We start from the raw sequence: 22,668 nt of genomic DNA on the forward strand, positions 1-22,668 counted from the left end.
AGACCAGTAAATGCATAATTAACGATCCATGGACTTGAAGTCGTGGTATTTTATAGCTGTAGAGTGAAAATAATGATTTTTGTTCACACACTACCAACTCATTAACAAAATGAGACTCAATGAATCATCACAATTCCATGTGAAAAACTAAATCTTTTTTTACACTAGAGTCAGTTCACAAGAAAAGAGTCCATTTTCACTATTGGGCTATTTCTTGGTAATAAAATGTTTATATTAAAACACACTATAATTAAAACTAACCATTAACTGTGGTTTACTGGAAAATCGATGTACTTTTCAAATTTCACTCAGTTCTATTTGTGTCAGAAGTTAAAGTAAGGCAAAAGCATTTCTCTCTCGAGTATAATTCAAAACTCATTGTGTCAACTTTTCTCATGCGGTTTGATATATGACTTTCATTTGAGTTATTTGCATTTTGGAGAAATAAACAACCAACCCTCCTTTTTTTTCCCCAATCTCTCTTTTGAATTTTTATGTGTTGATATTTCAATATTGCTTGAATAACATACTTTATTATTGTGGTTGAGTTGACCAATTTAAAAATAGATTCCTCTTGTTCATGTGAAAAAAAGAAGAAAAAAGGAAGAAAAGAAAAAAAAAGACCAAAACCAACCAAAAGTAAGTAGCTTTAGCTACAGTAAACCTCAGGACACGTATTGTCTTGTAAAACTGACATTTAAGTTTTAATGTATGTTGTGTGGATTGTTGTGCCATCTGTTCAAGTGTGGGTGACGTGTCATCCCTCATAGAGAAGTGTTGCAGCACTGAAACAATTGTAATTTTTTTTCTTTTAAATTCATAATAATTGATCATGCAATGTGGGGAAAAAATTTAAATTATAATTTGTACAATTAATAGTGAAATATATGAAATTTGATTTTAAATAAAATGCATCCATGTAACTGATAAATGGTTTTCGAAATGTTTTTCATTAAACGATGTTTAACGACCTTTTGCTGCAATTAAAGTCCAGGATATTTCTCCAACAGAGAAATTTGTTTTTGCCAAATTTTCTTCACAAAGGTAAAAATTCACAGTTGAATTTGGACATAAACTTCAAATGTTGTCTTCACACATTAATATACTTTAACCTAAACCAACACATACCTGTTCTCTGACAAACTTTTGGGACCTCCACAAAATGGCTGTGTTTTTGCTGACGTTACACTCCAGGGAACTGGATGTGTCTATATTAATGAATTGTGAAGACATTTGGTTCCAGTAGATTTTATTAAACGGTATGAGTAAAAGAGGGTGAATATATCCATGTCACTCTTTAATTATGTATTTGAGATGTATAAAATAAATATATTTTGTGAATTCAACCTTTTAAAACTATTTTACAATTAGCTTTACTGATCAGGATTTCAGTGTTTTATTCCTTCTTGATTATGTGGAAAATGCTTTGATATGCATGTGTTTCTTTTCATTAAACTTTATGTTATACCGTGTAGTGCAAGTTTTAGTATAAATGTGACCTTTGTGTGGAATGTGTGTGTACTAAGTCTTGGGGTGGGCACTTGTATTTCCCACTTCACTTAGTATAATCTCACGATTCAGTGGTTCAGAGAAAATCTCTCTCTTCCCAATAAACTTCGCATTTTTATGTATTTCTCTGACCAGTTTTCCCTCCTTGAATCCTGCTCTTGTCAACTTTAAATGAACCCCGGTTGATTCAATAAAGCCTCCGCATTCCAAAACTATAAACAGACAGACAACAATTTATAGCAGCAACTAATTATTTCTAAATATACCTAGGCTCATCAAATGTAAACATGTTACTGATATTTAAATTTGTCATATCCCTTTGTAATTTCACAAACTTACACAAATTTTGACCAGAAATTTTACTTCCTGTCAGATAAAAATTATTATAAGAATTGAACAACTTAGATTTTTTGTGTGTCCACAGACAAACTTACGGTTGAACATTTTCCAGACCTGAATCCTTAAATAAATTGACATATTTTTCTCCCAAGAATAGCACTGTGCATTTTGTCACTGGATATTTTGTAATTTTCTACAGGAAAATTGTCCATGATGTCTAAAGTATTGTTTAGTTCTGCTAATTTTAAAAGTCCCATTACTCACCCACATCCTTATAAGTCCTTGTGCCTCCATGCATGAGTGAGTCAGTCCATAGCAGTAGCACTTGCTGCAGCCAAGAGGATTTTTCACAGATAAGCCAAACATATCTGTTTTACAGCGATCACAGTTGTGCCCTTCCACATTTTGCTGAATTAAGAGAGAAAAGGAAGCAAATTACATTTTTTATACCTTTTATACTTTTAAGCACCTTCTCTGTATTTACCTTTCAAAACAGACATTTTTATTTCAAGTTTAGTCATTTGTTGATTTTGGCAAACTAGATTGTTGCCAAAGTAATGTTACAGATGGTATATCAAATGGTATATTACTTATATAGTATAAAGAATCTATAACCTTTTCAGTTACAGAGTGAATAAAAGAAAACAGGTCAAAGTTAATGTTTTGGGGTGGCTACCACAAAACCCTGATGTCTGTCCCATAGAAAATTTGCAGCCAGAGATACTTTGTTGTTTGATAAGTCATACCACCAAGTCACACAATTTATAGGCAGTCTAACAAAACTATTAAAACATCTAATTTGTAGAAATAGAAAAAAAAACCCATTTGTGTTGATTTTACTACTAGAATTTAGTGAAAGAAAAATATAAAAGCTGTTATCCTGATTCTCTTAAAATGAAACAGTCATTGGCCTGACTTAAAATAATGATGAGTAAATAGATTTTTACTGGTTTTAGCTGCATATTTTTAGCATAAAATGTTGTTTATGTAGATTATGTTCTTTGAAAAAGAAATGGAAAAAAATGTTCAAATATGGATGATCAAAATAGTTTCAAGTATGAGTAAAACATGTGATGAAACTCAAGTGCACTGCTTGGTTTTATGATGAGGTTCAGACAGCCAACCAATGTTAAAAAAACAAACAGATTAATAAGAAGACAAGTGACAAATGAGTGACAAGTTGTCAAACTCATGTCTCTTAAGAAAGATGATAACACAAATTACCTGACATCTCATTAAAGGTTATGAATTTGGTGCGCATTAATAGAGAAAAAGGCAAACACAAAAAGCTAGCTTGTTTCTGTAAGGCATAATGTGATGCCTGGGATCAAAACTGTCATCTGTCTGACAAATCTTTAGACAATCCGCACATGCCTTGATTTTATCCAAGATTGACGCTTGTCACAGTAAGAAAGATGATTCATAAAATGCTCTGCATGTTTTATCCTTGTACATAGTTGTGAATATCTACATATAGTCTGAGAATTAAGGTTTCAAGATGAGCAAGAGTAAATATTAACCAAAGGAAATGGGAAGAATAGTGAAATCTTCTATCTATTGCCAGGGACACTAATAATTTTAATGAAAGTGGAAAATCCATTAAACAGCCCATACCCCATCTTCTATTTCTATAAATTAAAGCCAAGCAGAATACAGCAGTATGACATCATTCAAGAAAAGTAACAGAATGATTACATAAACTGAAACAGAGGTGACCAAAACAGGCAGGAATTCATGAGCTTTACCTTGCAGCTACATTTTCCTGTTCGGTCTGCACAGGCACACACTCCTCTCTCCAGGTCACAGGTCTGGCTGTCCGATCCTGCGACGCTGCACTCACACTGGATGCACTGAGAGAAATTTGAATACAAACAGTCAGGGGGCTCTGATGACAGAACAAGCTTAGCAGTGAGATAATTAGGTATCATGATAACTTTCTGATTCACTTGATTAAACTTTATGTTGACAGAAATGTTCTTTATTAATTTGTGCCGTTATGAGGTGCTCCAAAAATGTGACTTATCCACTCGGTTTATAAGAAATGATGCCTACTTTTTAATGCTCCCCTAATTTTAATAGTTAAATGTGTTGCTAAATCAGTGTGAAATCCCTGCAAATATTCCACAATAGGGTTAAGTTTCCAAAAATCAAAATCAAAGTGCATGTTTTTCTTGAAAACATGCAATCTACAGTAGCACCAGTACATTAAACATGTTTGACCTCTTACCTGAGGGAAGTCTCTGTACCCGATTTCACATTCATCGCATTTCTCTCCTCTGAAGGAATCGCGACAGAAGCAGCAGCCTGTGTTGGCGTTGCACTGCTGGCTCAGCGAACCGATCACATTGCAGCCACACTCCTTATTTTGAACACATGCAAACATTTTATACAATAAAAATGACCAAATATCTCAATAAGTGAAATTAAATTTAAGTCTCAAGAAATTTGTGGTAAAGATCCACTCAAAAATGAAAAGAAATAAACTTGTATAAAATATAATAATATATTTATTATAAATAGACTTGAAAGATTATTTAAACATTATTTCTTTATTTTATGAAGAAAAAAAAACTGTCATTGAAGAATCTTGGATGTGCGCAAAGCAGATAAACTGTAGAACTTTAAGACATTTACTTTTCCATTATGATTTTCTGTATTTTGTAGAAATTTCAGTACAGTCTCCAGCTTTGAAGATGCATATTTCTTTGTTTGACATTGCTTTGATCATCTGTCATTTGTTGAGTCATTCCAAACCCCATATAAAACCCTGAAGGATTTCTTTGAAATAATTTGCTGCTAAGGACCACAGTGCTTTTATCGCCAGGCCTCTAATATCTACGAGTATTTTGCTACAATTAAAGGTTTGCTTTTCTAGCCGCTATAAGGCATGCAATCTTTTGGAGAGAAAATTACTCTTTAAATGTATACAAAAAGTTGTACCAAGAAAACAACTTAAGGACCTAAAGAAAGGTGGTTTGTAAAGGCAAAAGAGAGAGAAAAACAGTAAAGAGAAAAATCTGTGATATTTCCTATCAGTGGCAAGAAATAAAGAGCTTAAAATATAATTATTACATTTTTATGAACTTTGTATTTCTAATTTGTTCTTTTAAGAAAGATTCAAATTAGGCAGATTTTGTCAATTTGCATTAGAGGCAGGTTATTCACACTCAAAACAAGGGCCAGTCCTGGGCAGGAAATGTATTAAGAGTCAGATTCAGTTTTATACAATACGATGAGGTCAACAAGATTAGAATAGTGGGTCAGTAATTACCATGAGATAGTTGTTTTCCTGTACTAAATAGATACATCACTGACACATGACATACAATCCATAAGACAACATAATTGGTCTGTTACTCCATTGATGCACTTCATTATCTATTAAGACAATGTTCTGAACAATATGCACCCAGAGAGCAATGCTCCGTGTAAACCCCTGTGTAAGAACAGATAAGTCAACCAGAGTCGCTTATCTGCTGAAGGCCACTTCCTGTCAGCTCTGATCCAGTTGGGTGTATTTTTAAAAAATACTTGGTCACAGTTGATTTCTCACATTTTTGTTCCCTTTTCACTTAGGAAAGTATTCATATCCCTCTTACTGGGATAAAGATGTTTGCATTTGCACAATTTCTTTTTATATATCCTATACAGTTTCATCCAACACATTCTTTCACCCAAAGTTATTCTTTTGAACAATAAAACTGTCTTACCTTACATCCAGTTGTGATATCGTGGCCCCAGTGGTTGGGCGCACAACGGTCACACCTCTCACCAATTGTGTTGGGAGGACAGATACACTGTCCAGTATTCGCATCACAGTTGTTTCCCACATGACTGCACTGGCAAGCTGTGAGAGGGAAGGACAACAACAGACGTATCAGTGAGGATTTGAAAAGTAGAATGTAGGGGACTCTGGAGAAGTCACAATTTTTATTTTTTTTTATGTCAGGGTTCCAGTTTATTCATGTGAAAAGTTTATTGTATTGCTTTCATCAAATTCAACAATATTGCAGTTTATCTTTCAAGATCAGTGAAGCTGCCATTCACACACTGATTGGGTAAGTGGAAACAGCTGTCCTAATTAACAATAAGAAACAGGTGTGATGATTTGCAAGCTGGGAAGCTACATGAATGAAAACTTAACTGGAAAAACAAAAATGTCAAAGCTGAAAGAACTGATAAATGGACATTTATATGGACTGCAAAAATAACATTTATCACCTATTCTATCTTTACTGCCAATGTGCCTGGTCTACCTACATTTTAGCATTTTTTTTAATTTTACAGTTTTGCTGTTTTACTCTAAAAACAACACCAAGCAAAAAAAACAATCATCTTTGATATAAGGCAGTGGTTTACCTTCATGAAGTGTTTACATAAAATCTGACTGCTCTTTTGTTTGAGCTTTTTGTAGCAGCTCATGAAGCGCTCTTCATTTCACCCTAAGACTGGTAATGTTTGGATTAAATTGAATGTAATTTTGCCTTTCATTAAACTAACAGAACAACACCACTGTATTAGTTTTACTCAGGACTGACTTTCTCCATGAATCCTAACAATACTTGATGGCCAGCAATTTCTAACACTGATGTACATTTTATTGTTATTTTTTTCTTTTCACAACTGTGAAAGGCTACATACTGTAATGACAGCCATGTTTAATCACCTGAACTAGACTTCTAAATGATACTCTGTGCAAACCAAATTTTGCAAACTTGAATATTTTGGGAACAAATTGGTCAGAAACACTTGTGCGCTTCTATTACCGCAGCATAAGTGATGCAATAATGCATAGCAACAATTACAAATCTGTAATTTTTTAAGTAAAATCTCCTTTTTTATTCCATTCTATTTTTATAGATTATACTCCAAAAAATTTCTGCCGTTTTTACTACAAGGGACGAATTTTATCTTCACATAAAATACAATTTTAAGGTTTGATGATTAGGTGACGATGACAATAGACATGTCCAACACAACAATAGTATTTCTAAGGTAGATGGTGGACTGGGAGGATGATTTTAGTTTATCTTGCTTTGTAGAGGCTTTCTATAAATGAAAGCCTTGCATAGTCAAAATTTGGATTTAAGATAACTTCTACAAACTTTAAAGCAATATTGAAAGAATATCATCAGAAAAATCCATTCATGGTAGGTAATATTTTTGTGGGTGAACACAACAACAAATATTTTTACTTTTGTTTTGGAAGATTACTCAAGTTTTCATCTTACGTGTGCAGCCACCCTCCTGGAAGTTGAAGAATCCTCTTGAGCATCGGTCACATTTAGGCCCAGTGACTCCAGGCTGACAGCGACACTGACCCTTTTCGTCACAGTCAAATGACTTTGAGCCGTATGAGTTGCAGTGACACGGGATACACACCCCACCTGTCGTAACGCCGTGAGTTTGAGGCTGGAAAAAAAAAAGACAGCGCAGGTGGTTGAAAGCAAAACAGACAAAACATAGCAAAGAAAATTCTTTCAGAGAAGTAAGCAAGTTCACTTGACATGGAAGACTTTTTTTTTAGACACACGTGTATAAAGAATAAGTTAAAAAAACTCAAATATGTTAATTTGACACTCTTAATATGTGCTTTCTTGTCTTCAATCTCCATACCGAAGTGACTTTAGCAATTAAAACAACAAAGCAAACCGCTGGTTAAGATTGTTCAAGAAACAGAAATACTAACACCACATGGCACACAGAAAGATGCTGTTTAAGCTATTAGAAATCAGAAAGCATTCATTATCATCAAGTCACACGTTTATTAAAAATAATGCTTTTACCACGAGATCAATCCACATATTTCAACAGCTTATTTTTCCACACAAGTTAAAAAGCGAAACACCCATGCTACTTCAAACACAACCACTGCCATCCACATTCAGGGTGTGTTACCCCTGTCTGAGGTCTGTACGCTCCCCTGGGACAACCCCCTGTTGTGCGGGAGGTTCCCCCCCACCTCTGCTGCACAGCTTCCAGAGGAACACGCTCTACAGGGCGCCGTGTCTCCCGCCTTTCGTAACCTAGGCGACGAAGGTCACAGCGTCGGCCCATGAAGCCAGGGCGGCAGATGCAGCGGCCCTCAGTGTCGCAGCGCTGAGAGATGGAGCCATAAGGACTGCAGCGACAGGGCATACACTCCTGCAGCTCAGCATCCCACCAGCAGTTAGGCTGGACCAATCAAAATCCAGTTTGATGGATGGAATGTGGGCAAAGGGTTGATGACAATAAGCAAGGAGTGATTTAAAATCAAGAGAATGAAGTGAGGATTGGCTAAAGAGAATTAAATAGTAAAAGCAGCACAATTTCCACAGCACCTATCAGAAACAACAGAAATTACAGCACAAATATCTACAAAGGTTTGTAGATATTCTGTTAAAGTAAGAAGTTGGTGATGGTAAAACTCTGTGGACACAACAGCAAAACTATTACAAACATCTGTTTCTGTGACTAAATATCCAGTGCTATATTAGTAATGCTATCCACACTAATTGTGGAAATTGCTATCATAGAATGCTATAGAACTGTCAACCTTATTATTACTTTTGAAAATAGTGAAAACTTGTTTTACAGAAATTCCTCTCACACAGAGACTTGTGACCGCTGCTCTGGTTTAAATAATTAATGGTTGTTCAAAGGAGGAATGCTAGAAAAATATTTTGAATGCTGTTCCTTTATGTTAAGTTTATGGGCCTTAATTAAAATTGGTATCCAAAACTATGATCAGTGCATCTCTTTCCCAACTCATTGGTCAAATAAATATAAGGAATACAAAAGCTTACCATGCACTTATCGCACTGCCGTCCAATCACATTTTCTCGGCACTGGCACTGACCATTCTCCTTGTTACAAACTTCTGATACTGAACCATTGGTGTGGCATTGACAGGCTGCAAATGAAAGAAAAAAATATATGAATATTTAACATAAGTTCTGGGTTGATTCCTCTCACAGGATCAAGACTTCCACATTCTTCATTCGAAGTGCTGAAATCGGCTCTTATTAACGTAGATGAATTTTGAAAATTGCATCATTTTGTTCGTAGAGAGGCATTCGACACAAGGCCCAATGGAAATTGCACCAGCTTTTTCCATGGAGGAGGTTGTCTGCAGAAAAGTATGGTGCTCTCTCTGTCTCCATTAAAGCAAAACAGAGGACGCTTTGGAGAAGTATGTGGGAGCCTTTGGCTTGGGTTTTTCCCAGTGCAGACAAAGTGTAAGCATAGTGTAACATAAGGTTTAGTGACATTATTGGTACTGCAACATTTGAGTAACGCTGGAGTAGATTTAGTAGAGGTGGCACATCCAGTACCTAGGGGTCTTACCTCTATCAATGAGAATAATATTGATGTTAATATTTGCCTCAATATAATCAATTTTGTACAGAATCCATGAATCTTTAGTTCTAATTCCAAAATCCCTTCAAATCTATTTTTACTAAAGCATTTTTTGACCGTTTTGGGAGTAAATAGCCTAAATATTACATGCATTTACTAATACACATGCAGCAAATATTTTTCTATTCCGTTGCTTTCCCACTGTATTTTATTATCACTTCTTGGGTGAAGAATTAAAAATAACAGGCTTGAAATCAAATAGGCTTAATCAACAAAAGAGTCAAGCAAGGTTAGGCAGAATAAGGCTAAAAAAGTAAGACTTATTTGTGGAGAAAGATGTGGAATGTAAGGCAGATGCACAACAAGCACCTATCTTTGGTAACCTGCCAGATGGTTTATTACTAAATAACAGAACAAATGTTTTCCAAGCTGAAAAAAAATCTTGAGAGCAAACACTGAAAATAAATGTATAACACAAGAGAAAGTCACATTTTATCCCATAACAAGGCTTACAACATAGCGACTCACAACAGAGTCCAGATGGTGCTTAAAAGGTGGCGCTAGGGGAGTGTAAGACACACAGACAAGCATCTACCTGCACTTTCTACTGCATATGTTTGAGTTTATGTGTACACATGTATACCTATTCAGTAATAATGAATAGGTACACATGCGGGGGAGGGCATGCGTGCCCTTCCAAAGACCGTATTTGTGTTTCTGGGTATCGTATGTATTTGTGCAGACATCTGTGGTGAGCTAAAGCTTTTCTTTCCAAACGCAAAATCACATTTGTCCTTCTGCCTGCTCTTCATTTAAGATGAAGCAACAGCAGGAGGCAAAACAGACTAGTACCCATGTGTGTCCTTGCTGTGTGATATGGTGTGTGGCACTAATTTTATTACAAAGTGTATACATAGTGTTCTTTTGTGTTTTGTGTGTGTACTCATCTATGGTTTTAATGGCTTTTGCAGCAGATGGGAGCTGTGATGTTGGAGCTTTTAATTGTGTATCTGAGGGGTTGATTGGCGTATGTAGGTGTGATTTTTCATCAGCTGGGATTTAAGCTCAAAGTTTGAAAAAACAAAAAGTCATGCAGAGTATCATAATTAGACTTTATAAGGAAGACTGTGTGGGAATGTGTCGTGGTATTCTAAAACTTGTACTATTACAAATTAAGTAGGCGACAATGGAAATGAATTTTATGCAGCACTGTTCCAGAGACATGATAGATAGATAGATAGATAGATAGATAGCATTTATTGTCATTGAACAGAATTCAACGAAATTTCCTCTAATAGCTGCAAGCAACTAAATGTTATGTTTAGTGCTGTCACTCTTTACCACGTCTTTAGTTCTCCCTTGACACAAGATAAAAACTAAAGTTCCTTCTCCATTGTAATGTCTCACCTCTAGTGGTCAATGTCTAGTTTGGTTCTAGCCAAGTCGTGTGTGTTTCCATTAGCAGTGTGTTCCTCACTATTGTCCGTGTGAATATGGGCAGGTCATTTGCAGTGACACTCAGGAATACAGAACCACAAAGTTGTGGTTTTGATGGACTCAAACTCAGTACTTTATTTTTTCTTAAAGATAAATAGACAAAAATGTCAAGTAGCTAAGGTTAAACCATAAAATGATGTTAAATCTCTTCTTTCCCCTTGGCTGACTCAAATAAAACCCAGAAATTTCATTTTGTCTTATAGAAATCATTGCTGGCCCACATCTTTAAATGGAGACAAATCTGACCAGAACAAACTTTGTTAAAACCGGTCAGGCCCATGGAGAATGGGCTTTACTTCTCTCTCCATGACCTACAAAACCATTTTCAGTCTGGATACAATCAGGCCTCTTCTCCACTCTTACACTGTATCCACACTATTTTCTTTATAGCCGTGAATTCTGGGGTTTTGAAAAATTTGTTGAGGTGGCCTCAACGTGAGGAAATGAAGATGATTTTGTGGAACAACTAGTCCTGTCATACTGCATCTTTAAAGTGAGCTTTTGATGTGTGTGAATGACGGGTACTGGAACAATGTGGAACTGACAATGTTCTGCTGCATCATGAGAAGGGACACAACTTCTGATGGGACGCTATCTTGATGTAAATATTTGCTTCTGTATTCATTAGTTGGCTCTGCTTGTCCCTTCAAGTGGTCTTATAATTATTAGTTGAATTAATCAGACAGCACAAACTGTAAATTTCATCTGGCATGCCATAACAGAGAATCTTAATTAGTATAAGGTAGTTGGAGATTAAGTAATATTAATGGTGAGAGTTGCATTAGTTCTTTAGATGTGGTGAAGATATGCAGGATGCATGGTGTGTGCAAACTGTGGTGGAAGTTTTGACACGTTATAGATATATCGGAATAATGCTGATCATTTGTGTATGCTACACTGTCAACTGGACAGAAGACATTCTTATTCCAATGTACTTTTTAATTTAAAAAAATTATATTATTGTATTGGTTTTCATTATTATTATTATTTATTTATTTATTACATCCAGTGTTGAATTAATTAACAAAAATATGTTCTCAAACAAATTGAGTTTTAGATAAGTCATTGCATTATCTAAGCTATTGTATTTTTCCAAGTGTCTACAGCATTCCTGCATGTACATTTACATGATGTAATAAATCTTCATGTTATTTAAACCACCTCTAAATATAAAACCATACAGATACATTTACTTTACTGGAACTACCCTCTTTATATTTACTGCCTAGATTCCTTTCATATGCACTTATTTAAAAATTCCCTTTTTATAGTCTTCAACTTAGCATAGTAGTATAGTTAAAAATGTTTACCTTGTAAATTATCTGATAAATAACTTTGTGAAGGGCATGTGTAATTTAACTACGTATATTCTGTATAGTATTACACATGTGTTCCATACTAACATAGTTATAAATGCTGTATTTCTGTATCTAAAATCTTTGACCTTTGCATGTGAATTGCTATCTATATTATATTTTGACTGGTAAACACAACTTGTATCTTGGTTCAGGTTGGCATTCGTATTATTGAGCGTAATATTTTTCTATCTGAATGTTGAAGTCTTCATTTGACAGTCAGAAAGTAAGAAAAAAAATAGTTTTCCTATTTTTTCAGCTTAAATGCTGAAACCATTTCCAAAACCTTTAGTTGCATAGGGACCATTTGTGCATTATTGAGTTACAACAGATCCACTTACTTCTAGTGAATAGGGAACAATCCACCACAATTTTCAAATGATTTTTTTCTTGTGTGAAAAATACTTGAAGATCTTAATTTCTTTGAATTTACTCACCAGACAAATTGCTTGGCAGTCAGATTTACTCCAAAATATCAAACATTTTTCTTTTACTTTTTCAAAGGGATTTATACTGAATCATTATCTGCCCAATTTGGAGTAAGCAAAAATGGCCAACGGCGACAGCTCTGATGTACAAAGAATGAAAAGCATGAAAAGGATTTTCTCATTCTAATAGCACACAAATGGACTCAGCCTGAACTCTTCTACTTCACTCAATAAAATTCATTAAGACTCGGAGTGATGGGTAGACAGAAGCAGGCTGAGAGAGAGTTGTTGTCTTTTAATAATTCTTGGTGGTCTTCTGTCATTCGTACAGGATCAATAACCCTCCGTCTCAAAGACGCAAGCAGCTGATCAGTACTGCAGGAGAGCAATAGATCAGGCTGATTAATCAATACCCATTTAGGTGGGTGGAGAGGGGAAACAACTACAGAACAATGAACTATCAAATGCACATTAATACCCTTTGTCAGGCTGTCTAGCTGCTTTTGTGCAGCCTTGACATACTTTTCTGTCTGTTTATCACTCTGTCTGTTTCTCGGTGAAAGCTTTCTGTCTTGCTACCTGTGTTTCTGGTTTTGTCAACAAAGCAGCTTTAATAAAGAGCTTCAAAAAGAAGTGCCATCTGAACATTTGTTTTTTTCTGCCTCCTCTCTCTGCCTTGCTGTCCCTCCTCCCTTTTTATCTTTTTTCTTTCAGGTATAGTTTCTTATTCTCACTTTTAAGCACAGCTGGCAGTCGGTGGGCCGCTCCGACATCACACCTCCTACTGGCACAGCTGCTACTTGACACACACTCACAGCCACACTCCAGATGGTGTACTATTGACTCGATGTTTTAGTGAGACTATTAAAGGTATCATTTAAATAATTTGAGCTAAGTTTCTTAAGGACAAAGTGCTCTTCAGTGCAACACCCCTGCTGAGATACAAAAGCTACACTGCTGGCACGCTTTGCAAAAACACAAAAAGGAAAAAAATCTGATGCTAATTATATTTTCTGTCTCTAACAACATGTGAGTATCTTCCTGATTACAGATTCTTTAAAACGCATCTTAAAACTGGTTTAAAGTCTCAAGACAAACTGCTCAGTCAGTATATTTACATTACATCACATCAGTGTCAATGTGCTGGGGTTTGATCTCTGAGAATGGGAATTAGTGATTACTGTGCAGTCACTTTTTCCATTTGACAGGACTAAAAGGAAACAAAAAATATAACAGACTTTTTTTTGCAGAGAAATGTGATACAAATCCAATTAACTTCTCATTTTAATTTTATAATAAATACTTAATATGCACACAAACATAAAATTTATTGTTTTAATTATTCAGTAAGAACAGGACATTCCCACTGTGAAAGAAAATATCTTCTCCAATTATGAGACAGTTGAAGGGTAATGTGAGCGACCTCTGCCTGTTTTGATAAAAATGTTCAGCTTCGAATGTATTTTTGACCTTCTTCTAAATTGTTCCAGTCATTTTTATTTCGACCATGCCATTTCTTCAGCCATACCTTGGCTTGGCGAAAAACGCGTCTCATGTACGTGTGGAAATATAGCACATTTTGTGAAATGTATAGACTGACGCTGTCTATAAAGTATGAGTGTCACTTGTGATGCACTCCTGTTTAATTGCCTTTTGCAATCGATTGTTTTCCCTGAACATTTGAAAATTCAAAGTACAGTGAGTGACTCCAAGTGGTCAAATAAATATTATTTGGATTAATCAGTAAGTAACTTGGGCTCCTTTCAATTGATACAGCCCCAAAGAACTAACCATGCTGTGATTTGTTAATCATCAGCTCAGACAGAGTGTCTGCATAGAGTAGTGTGAGATTAAGCCTGTTAGTGGGTCATTCCTGCAACTTTTGAGTAGCAATTGCATATATTTCCAAGTAGCAGTGCATATGTGCAGAATGTTTACATAAAATAAATCGTAATAAGAGATAATTTTATGAGTTACCACACTTTTGCATAAAACCATGTTATGCCTTCTTGTTTCCCATGTCCAACAATCAATGCAACTGGGGAATACAGGCAAAATATTTCATTGTGCAATATAAATAAGCCAATTGTAATGTCCTACATTAACAGATGCCTGTAATGAGATTCAGTCCATGCTTAGATTGAAGGAATGTGTTGTTACTACAACCAAAACATCTTTCACTGTAGATTTGTAAGTGGCAAGCACTAAAATATTTCCCACATTGGGAAGTTGTGTTAAAAGCTTTTACAGAACCCATATGAGTTCAGGGCTAAGCTAACACTATGATCAGGTTTCTAACCTTCTTTTGTGTTCTTGGCCCAGATAAATCAAAATATAATGGAATAGTACCTAAATTATATATTTAAAACGTAATTCCCGGATAGAACTGTTAGGTGTAAGAATACTTACGTTGGCAGCTTTTTAATGTCATGGCATCCCCATAGTAGCCTTCAGCGCAGCTGTCACAAGTCACACCATTGTAACCTTGACGACACCTCAAACACTGGCCTGTGATTGCATCGCAGCTATTGGGTATGGAGAGGTCCAGATTGCCATTGCAAATGCAGGGTTGGCAGGATCCTCCGGGTACAGCAGGCTGGCCGTAGTACCCACTGGAACAGCTAGGTGGCAGAAGAAATGAAGCGAATGAGGTTTAGTACAATCAGCTATAAAACATCAATAAACTTCAATGGCAGAATAGGTTTGGCTATTTCTGATTAGATATAGTGAGTGATGCTGCAATTAGAGTAGCAAACAAGCTAATAAATACTGTCTTCACTGCTTTGACTCTGTTTTACCAAAGTAGAAATTTGGACTTGTAACATGTAGAATTTCAAATATTTTTTGTGGAAATTTTCAAATCAGTCCTCCCAGAAAAATATTGAGAAAATATGCATACAAGACGATGTACATGTGTTGTCTCATCATCCAGAACGTCTACTGTAAGAATACATAGTTGCATGCTGTGAGAATTTGACGCAAATATTCCTTTTGGACCCCTGTTAGTTGTCTGAATTTTGAAGGTTAAAGTAAAAAAAAAAACAACAACAAACAAACAGGATGACCTCAAAGATGAGGTGAGATGAATCCCACCATCTCTGACATAAATGCCTAATATGGCTGCTTTGCATTGGCTGTCAGCTAGTGAAGCAGTTTCGATGCCGTGAAAGGATAAGGTAAAAATGATAATATTCAAATACAGTTCAAATGATGGTTTCTATTGTTCTCGTTATTTTGGCTGCCAGACACAGCAAATACATCTAAGAGAACATCTTTCAAATTCAAATTGAACAAAACAACAACAAAACAAAACAAAAAAAACCCTGTACATTTCCTTTTCTTTAAGCACACTCTTATGCCAACAGGAGAGAAGTGATGTGATGTAATAAGTGAGAGCAATTTAAAATATCTCAAGACGTAATCGTCGGTTTGGCTTGTTGCTTCTAAGTTGTGGCAATCAGGTAGTTTCCTGTTATTTTCTCTTTTTTTCCATTGAAAGAACTAGTACTGCTATATTCCCTGAAAGCACAAGTTTTCTCCACTTTTATGTAGCAATTACATTTGAAAATATAGTTTTTCTAAGCTTTCAAGTCTGCAATGAAATTGACTACCACTCTTATGAATCTAACAACATAATATTACTTGTAGATTTCAGCTTGAAAAGTTAGTATACAACATCAAAATTATTGTTTACTTTGCTATGTTAGTGCGACAAACATCCATATCTCAAAAAAAGACTTCTTATTCAAGTATCATTAGAAAGGAATCAAAAAGCAGCATCAATGAAGTTCAGCTTGACCACAGTAAAAAGCCTCATTGAAGTGTTTGTTTTTTATCAGTGGCATTAAATGGCATCTGATTTTCGGACTCATTCCACACTATAAATGAGTGATTTGAAGCTGGGAGGAGAGTGTGCTCCTTGAGCTCTGAAGCTGTGTTTCCTAACCAGTGAAAAAGTGAAATCCTCCCTCCAGCCTCAGAGTCAGCTTTTGTCTTGTTGTTTTTTTGTTCAGGAGTGAGTGGAGAGTGGAGGTTGAAAGGACCTCATCTCTAGTAATGTGGCCATTGTTGCAGTTTGACAAAAATCCAAGCTCTGGTTATTTGGCTCAACTTTTTGTCTTTGTCTCAAGACCAAAAGAAAGGTTGGGTTGATAATGGAGATAACGGAAAGCTCAGAGTAGAGTGTCCTGTGTTTTTTCATAAGGGAACCAGTTTAAGAGTGGTTTGGATATGAAGAATGTCTGGGTTTTTTTCTCCTAGCTCCTATACTCTGTGGATTAATAGAAGGTAATATAGATTAATTCTCATATTTAGCAGGGATTATTCATGTTTTTCATCCTTACTATTTCAAAACAGCCTGCAGTGAGATTTTGAGTCCTTTATGGCTCTTAAACTGGTCAGAAATGCAATGGCAAAAACCCAGAAAACAATATGAGTTCATAATACTTTAGAGGTATTTTGGTTTGCGCTCATCATTTCTTTCCCTTTGTAAATCTTAGAAGTGCAAAGCAACTTCCAGATGACTCCATCATGTGCAAATCTGTATTATACTCCAAGGTCAGAGAATTTGTGACACAAGGAATGTCACCTGAAAAAAAACCAACTATTTGGCCAGAAACACAACAGTCAATTTATTTACAGCAAAAGGTCAAATCAACTATGGATCTTGTCTTGATTTGTATTAAGACATTTCACATTTTCTAGTGTATGGTCATTTGTGAAGAGTAGAATTATCCTTCTGTCAAAGTTGATACATCTGAAAATCTCACTAAAGAACAAAAATGCTTAAAAAAACTCCAAACAAAATAATATGTATGTCATTTAATTTTGTTTCTAAACAGAAACAGTATTCTACTTAAATGGTGTCCAAAGTCAGTCCTCAATATAAAAAAAATAATGAGTCAATAGCAGATAACTGTATAATATAATGAACCGCAGAGGAGCTAATTCAGCCATTTGAATCTACTTTGTTAGAGCAGAGACACATCTAAAACAAGAAAGACACCTAAGACACTCAAGTGTAAAATTAGAATCTGATTCTGTAAGATTATTTTTGTTTTTGTAAAATAAATCTTTTTGGCATCATCCGCCAAAGAAAGAAAATAAAAAATATATATATCACAAGTAAAATGTTAGGACTTTTGATCTAAAGGAAAAAAAAAGAAAAGGTGTTTATTGTCAAACCGGAACAAGATTTTATGTTTTGCTTTTCAGGTTCTTCATGTGAATAATAATCAGAGGATCTTCAGAGATGGGAAAACGTATTAACCTGAGAGTGCACCACAGGGACAAGAGCCACTAAAACCAAATAAAGAGCCTGTGCTGAAATAAAGCTCTACATGTTGAAAAGGGGAATCAAGATGAAAGAAGAAGAAGAAGGATAGAGAAAGGCAGTAAAGTGAGAGCGAGAGGAAAGCAAGTGAGAAGGAGAGGGGGGAAAGGTCTTGAAAAGAGAATTGAATTCAGAGAAGAGGGAAGAGAAAGAACAGAGAGAGGGAAAGAGTCAAGAGGAGCAAACCGTTATTACCACTGACCCTCCTTGGTACTCAATAGAGCTGGTTTATTAGTTTGTGTGTGTGCGTGTGTGTGTGTTCGCATGTTGCCAGATTGTGTCTACATGCAAGTATTTAGTGTGTGCCATGTCAGAAGTACATCTTCCCAATCAAGTGGCAAACTCAACTGGAATCAATCTAATTTTTCGAGGAGGATGGGCCGTGAGGCAAAGTGCATGTGTTTGTTTGGAGTCTTTTTTGTGATATGAATTCCCACATTTTGCTCTCTGTTCTTTTCAATTGAATCAGATCACGTTGATTAAGTGGGTATCCATGTCTAGCTGCAATCTGTAGTGAAGGTACAGAGAAAATTAAACACCTGTTTATGTCCATCAGAGTAGCAAATAAAAATTAAAAAGGGCAGTACAAGCATGAAACTAGAAAAATTAACAATTTAAGGCTATGTGAGGTCCAACATTTTAAATGGGTCATTTAACATTTAACCAAATAAGTTAAGTGGTCTATTTTTGACCATTTTAGGGATGTTTTACTTTCTAAAATGCCTGCTTTTTGCCAACAAATTCGTCCATGTAGTTTTAGTCATCAAAATACATCAAAAACAATCATTTTTGCTGTGTATCAGTCATCAATTTCCCTGCACACTCACATGACTGTCATATAAGGAGGATTTCAAAGGGCTATTGTTGGAACTAGAAATCCTTTTCTTTGGCAACAGACAAAACTCTGGGCCATAATTTTAATAATCAGGTTCTTCGCTCAAGTACTGGAATAGCACTTGATGCTTATTGCAACTAAATTGCAACTATATTATTTCTAAATTTTTAACTATCGGAGCCAAACTGCCATTAATAGATCTAATTATTTTGGTCAGATCTTTAGGAATAACCCAGGAACCACCAACACTTTATGGACATCTTGTTTGTTTATAGTTGGAAGTTGACTGTTTAGTGAACCAAAAACTTTATTCAATACCATACACTACTGTATGTAGATAATATTTGTGTTATTAAGAGGGGCAAAGGAGATGAATGTGTCCTTTCCAGTTATCACTCACATTTTTAAAAGCTGCTAGTTAAGCAAATATAAGCTACAAATATAATCACAAAAATTAGCAAAAGTAGTTGTTTTATCAATAGCTACTTGGCACTAGGTCAGACTAAATTAATTTGTATTAATTGAAATACCTCATGAGCAGGAACATTTAGATTCTTGCCAGACCCTGAAAAGCAGCTTATGACTCTTGGAGTGTTTTAGCATACAATGTGCTGGGCTTGCAGGGGCTTTTCAGCTATGTTTTAAATGGATGTTTATGGACAGAAAATTGAAAAGCAGAACCACTTAGCAGTGAGTGGATAGTCTATTAGCATGGGATGAATAGAGTGGCCATTTTGTTACAGCCCATAATACAGACAAATTGCCATATTACAATTAATTACCACAAACAATAACAAAAACAGCACAGATAATGAAGCAGAATAGCAGGTGGAAGGTATCAATAAGACTAGTAGAACAAAAACAACTGCTGATTACCTCCTTATACTGCTATTAGTTAGTAATATTCCATTTTACAGCTTCTATACAGAACATAAAAAATCATATAGACAAGCTTGGCATTGAAGAGGAATATATTAGATTGGCCTTATGTCAATGCTAGATCATATTGGCCGTATGCTGGATGGTAACGTTGTGGCAAAGTATAAAAATGGAGTGAGTCAGAGTGCCACTCAGCAACAAATGAGGTTTATAAAAAGACTAAAAGATGGACAGAGAAATTCTGCACTGGACAGCATGGCGAGGCGAAGCATGCAGACTATGTGGCACCAAATATAAACAGCCTGGATATTTGCAGCTGTAGTTTTACAGGAACACAGAGTTTCAGGCACAACATTCACAATGTTGGAGATTAAGTCAGGCAATAATCAGCAATAACAGCTAACAGTGATGCATTACATTTACCCAGCTTATGAAAATGTTTCATCTTCTTTGTTTAATATGGAAACAGGCACATTGAATAATAATTTCTTCTGAAAAACCTCAGAAATTTACACTTCAGTGATAAAAAACAGAAAAATCCTGGCAGGTGAATGGGTATACAAGGATTACTAAGAAATCACAACTTTAGTTCTAGTAATAAAAATAAGAATCTAATCTCCCTGTCTGATGGTAGGCAACATGGAGTGCATTCATTTGAATTAGGAAGTCTATAAAAGGGAAAGCAAAGACTGCAGATACTATATACAGCAAATGGGGTTATTTTAAATAGTGGGTAAGCTGCATGATGGTTTGCACAGGCAGGTTGAAGCAGACATTCAGTCACTGACCAACTGAAAATTATTAATTTAACGACTGTGTTATAGCAAAAGATCTAAGGATGACCTCCTGATGAATTCATATAAACTGTTATTACAGAATAAACATGTTCTCCGGAGTCTGATACCCGTCCAAATAACAGCTGTGTTTAACGCAAATTTTTAGAGCCTGTTGAAAATAAATAATTCCGTGTTTTCCTTCTATCTCTGCTGCTAGTTGCTAAGCTAAAGCTAAGCTAACATTTTTCAAGAGCAGGATGGAAGCAAAAAAATTTGAATTGTCAAATATAATTGTTAATTTCAGGTTTAACACTCAGTAATAAGAATGCTAGCTGCTAACAGCTGTTACATCCTGACATTCGATCCAGGACAGAGGTATGGCAGATCAAAATATGTTGGTTTTGAAGGGGCGGGGGGTCTCTGGATTATTTGACCCAGAACAAAATGATAATTTACCAAGGTTTTAGTGTGGGTCTGAGAGGTTGCTGGGGAGTTTTTTTATTTTTAAAATCTTATCACAAAATTGTTTAAAACTAAGTAAACAGGGTTTTTTTCTTTGTCTGATTTCCTCAGTTTGATACACAAAAAGCAAATGTTCTTCATTTCACTTAGCCTGGGTGGTGAAGAGACCGTTTACACTGACTCCATCATCACATGATAGTACTAATAAGAAAGATTTCTCATTAGTGTTGAGCTGCTTAAAAAGCCAGCAGCTAATGGTACAAACTTGTCAGTCAACTAGACTAATAAAATGTGCAATGGATAGACAGCTGGATGGACAATGAGACAAAGTCCTGAATACAGTTAATGAGCAGCATATTCCATTTTCGTTTTGTAACACCTCACTACCAGATTGAATTCCTGCCCGAATGGACCTTTCCTGAACTGAAAAGAGTAACAGCTTTCATTTTGCTGCACACCTTTGTGCAATTTTAATGAATTCAATTAGATCTTAAAAGTTAATGGGAACCTAATTGATCCAGATAACAGGTTGATAACAGTTAAGTTGCAAAAGAAGACATATTTTTTGTTTAGATTTAATAATTTAATGCTGGCATGTTTTGAGTGTAAAATGTGTTTACCTGTCGCATCTTGGCCCTGTATATCCAGGCTGACACTGATCACAGAGCAGCTCTCCTTTGTCACCAAGGTGGCATGTGGGGCTGAAACTGTTGTGGTTTCCACGGTGGCGTGATTGTTGTTGAAGTTGTTGTTGAAGTCGAAAACGTTGTTCCAAAGTGGGGAGAGCCAGGTGGAAGAGGAGGAAGAGAAGACACAGGCGAGTTAAGGCCATTGCTTGTCACCTCACTGACACACCTGCGTCCCTGCTTTCACTTTGTAGTTCCTTTTGTTCTGCTATCACACATAACATACATTTATTCCTTACAAACTATATCTAAACACACCCATTTAAAAAACTGGCCTCTCTACAAACTATTGCCTAAACGAACTAAGAGACAAGGAACCAAAGTAACATGATAGTCGGTTGCCCCCTGTTCTGTCACCCTCCCACTTCCATAAACTAAAGATAGTTCAGCTGGCTTGGGTTCCAGGCTCCAGACTGACTCACTAGATGACGAACTGGCTCATTATGAGCTTTTCACTGAGTTCCAGATAAGCTCGATTGGCAAATGCACCTGCGTAAACCATAACAAAATCCAAGTCTTTATATAAAATCTGATTCTTTATATAGATGACCAATTTCACAAACTATATTTCTTACTATATCAGCTAGGTATACATTATAATTGTGCCTATTTTGTGTTAAATACCAGCATTTTTGAGGTAATAGTTAAAAGAAAAATACAAAAAGACTTGACAGGATTCTGTTATGTATCTATTAGCCTTAAATTACATTCAAGTATCAGCAACGTCTTGCAAAAGTTTTTATACCTCTTGGACCTTTTGCCATCTTTTTATGCTATGAAACACACTTCAATGCTTATTTGGATTTCATCTGGTAAACCAAGGCAATGAGTCACATTACTAGGAATAGTAAGAGAAAAACACATGGCATCCTCATAGCATGATGCTGCCACCACCATAGTTTTCGAACTTTGACACTTAGTACCACAACTAGTGGTACTTAGATTCCCTTTGGCGGTCCTCAGAAAAAAATTGTGGTATCAACTATAAGTTCAATTCATATAAAGCTAGAAAGCTAGTGAACTGATTTAAGAAAGATCTCATGACTCATTTTAAAACTATTTCAGACAAAATGTGAGAAATTGAAGGCAACTACTTTGTGTTGGATCTGTGAACTTAGTATTAGTATTTGTATCGATTGGGACTAATACTAACAACTATAACAGTGTTGGGACAGTGACATTTATTAATGGCAAAAAATGTGTTCAACAATTTTAATGTCAACACCTAAAAC

General features: G+C 35.7%; 1 protein-coding gene across 9 annotated transcripts in view; it reads right to left on the bottom strand.

Moving 5' to 3' along the window:
• Positions 1–22,668, bottom strand: part of lama2 (laminin, alpha 2) — a 155,907-nt gene that overhangs the window by 52,631 nt on the left and 80,608 nt on the right. For 5 of the 9 annotated variants that reach the window (XM_028039816.1, XM_028039813.1, XM_028039814.1 and 2 more), the window contains exons 20-28: positions 21,371–21,457; positions 14,876–15,087; positions 8,634–8,740; positions 7,747–8,022; positions 7,080–7,260; positions 5,559–5,695; positions 4,076–4,207; positions 3,594–3,698; positions 2,113–2,256 (exon numbers count right to left, since the gene is read on the bottom strand). In XM_028039816.1, coding sequence (XP_027895617.1) covers positions 2,113–2,256; positions 3,594–3,698; positions 4,076–4,207; positions 5,559–5,695; positions 7,080–7,260; positions 7,747–8,022; positions 8,634–8,740; positions 14,876–15,087; positions 21,371–21,457 — 1,381 coding nt within the window. The remainder of the gene's footprint in view (positions 1–2,112; positions 2,257–3,593; positions 3,699–4,075; positions 4,208–5,558; positions 5,696–7,079; positions 7,261–7,746; positions 8,023–8,633; positions 8,741–14,875; positions 15,088–21,370; positions 21,458–22,668) is intronic. The other 4 variants (XM_028039819.1, XM_028039818.1, XM_028039820.1 and 1 more) reach the window with 1 other exon arrangement.

Source organism: Xiphophorus couchianus, chromosome 15, assembly GCF_001444195.1.
Source record: "Xiphophorus couchianus chromosome 15, X_couchianus-1.0, whole genome shotgun sequence".
In the NCBI taxonomy this organism is placed as follows: domain Eukaryota; kingdom Metazoa; phylum Chordata; class Actinopteri; order Cyprinodontiformes; family Poeciliidae; genus Xiphophorus; species Xiphophorus couchianus.